The 762-nt window shown below is 58.9% G+C and overlaps 1 protein-coding gene across 1 annotated transcript in view; it reads left to right on the forward strand.

Annotated features, from left to right (window-relative positions):
* LOC113981350 (1-phosphatidylinositol 4,5-bisphosphate phosphodiesterase gamma-1-like) overlaps positions 1-762 on the forward strand; it is a gene marked incomplete at its 3' end in the record, with an annotated part of 28,217 nt that overhangs the window by 22,448 nt on the left and 5,007 nt on the right. The window contains exon 25 of the mRNA XM_027708698.1: positions 312-475. Within this exon, the coding sequence (XP_027564499.1) occupies positions 312-475 (164 nt within the window). The remainder of the gene's footprint in view (positions 1-311; positions 476-762) is intronic.

Here is a 762-nt window from a genome sequence, read left to right on the forward strand (position 1 = left end):
GAGGTTGGGACTGATTTAGGGAATTCAGAGATTGGGATTGATCTGGGGGGAATTCCAAGGTTGGAGCCAATTTGGGGGGGAATTCCGAGGAGTTGGGACATCCGGATGATCCAGGGGACATTTCCCCCTGGCTCCAAGCGCGTTTCAGCGTGGAAAGCCGAATCCATACGTTAAAAAAACTCGGGATCTTCGCCGGAGGAGGCGCTGGGGGTGCCTGGAGGGGCTGGGGGGACCGCTGAGGTTTCGTTTGCTCCACAGAGCCATCCCTTGGGAATGCCTCCGAGTAAAGCCCCCCTCTGGTGTCCTTGTAGTGATCTCCAAAGACGGGAGGAGCTCCAAACCATTTGTCTTCACCATCCATTCCCAGCAGATGTCCCACGCCGCCCAATCCCTGGACGTGGCCGCGGACACGCAGGAGGAGCTCAGCGAGTGGGTGGCCAAGATCCGGGAGGCCACGCAGAACGCGGACGCCCGGGTGAGGATGGGAATGGGAATGGGAATGGGAATGGGAATGGGAATGGGAATGGGAATGGGAATGGGAATGGGCTGGGATGGGGGTGGAGGGACCCCTTTTCTGTGGGGCCCAAAGGATGTCTCCAAAGGAGGAGGATTTTGGCTGGGAGCAGCCGGGACCGTGCTGGGAGCGAACGGCATCCTGCTGGGAGGGACTGGGTTGGTAGTGGGAACAACTGGAATGGTGCTGGAGGCAGCTGGGATCATACTGGGAGTGACTGGAAGTGACTGGGATCATACTGGGAGTGA

The sequence above is a fragment of the Neopelma chrysocephalum genome, unplaced genomic scaffold, assembly GCF_003984885.1.
Source record: "Neopelma chrysocephalum unplaced genomic scaffold, ASM398488v2 Primary Assembly neopelma1_96491, whole genome shotgun sequence".
NCBI lineage: Eukaryota > Metazoa > Chordata > Aves > Passeriformes > Pipridae > Neopelma > Neopelma chrysocephalum.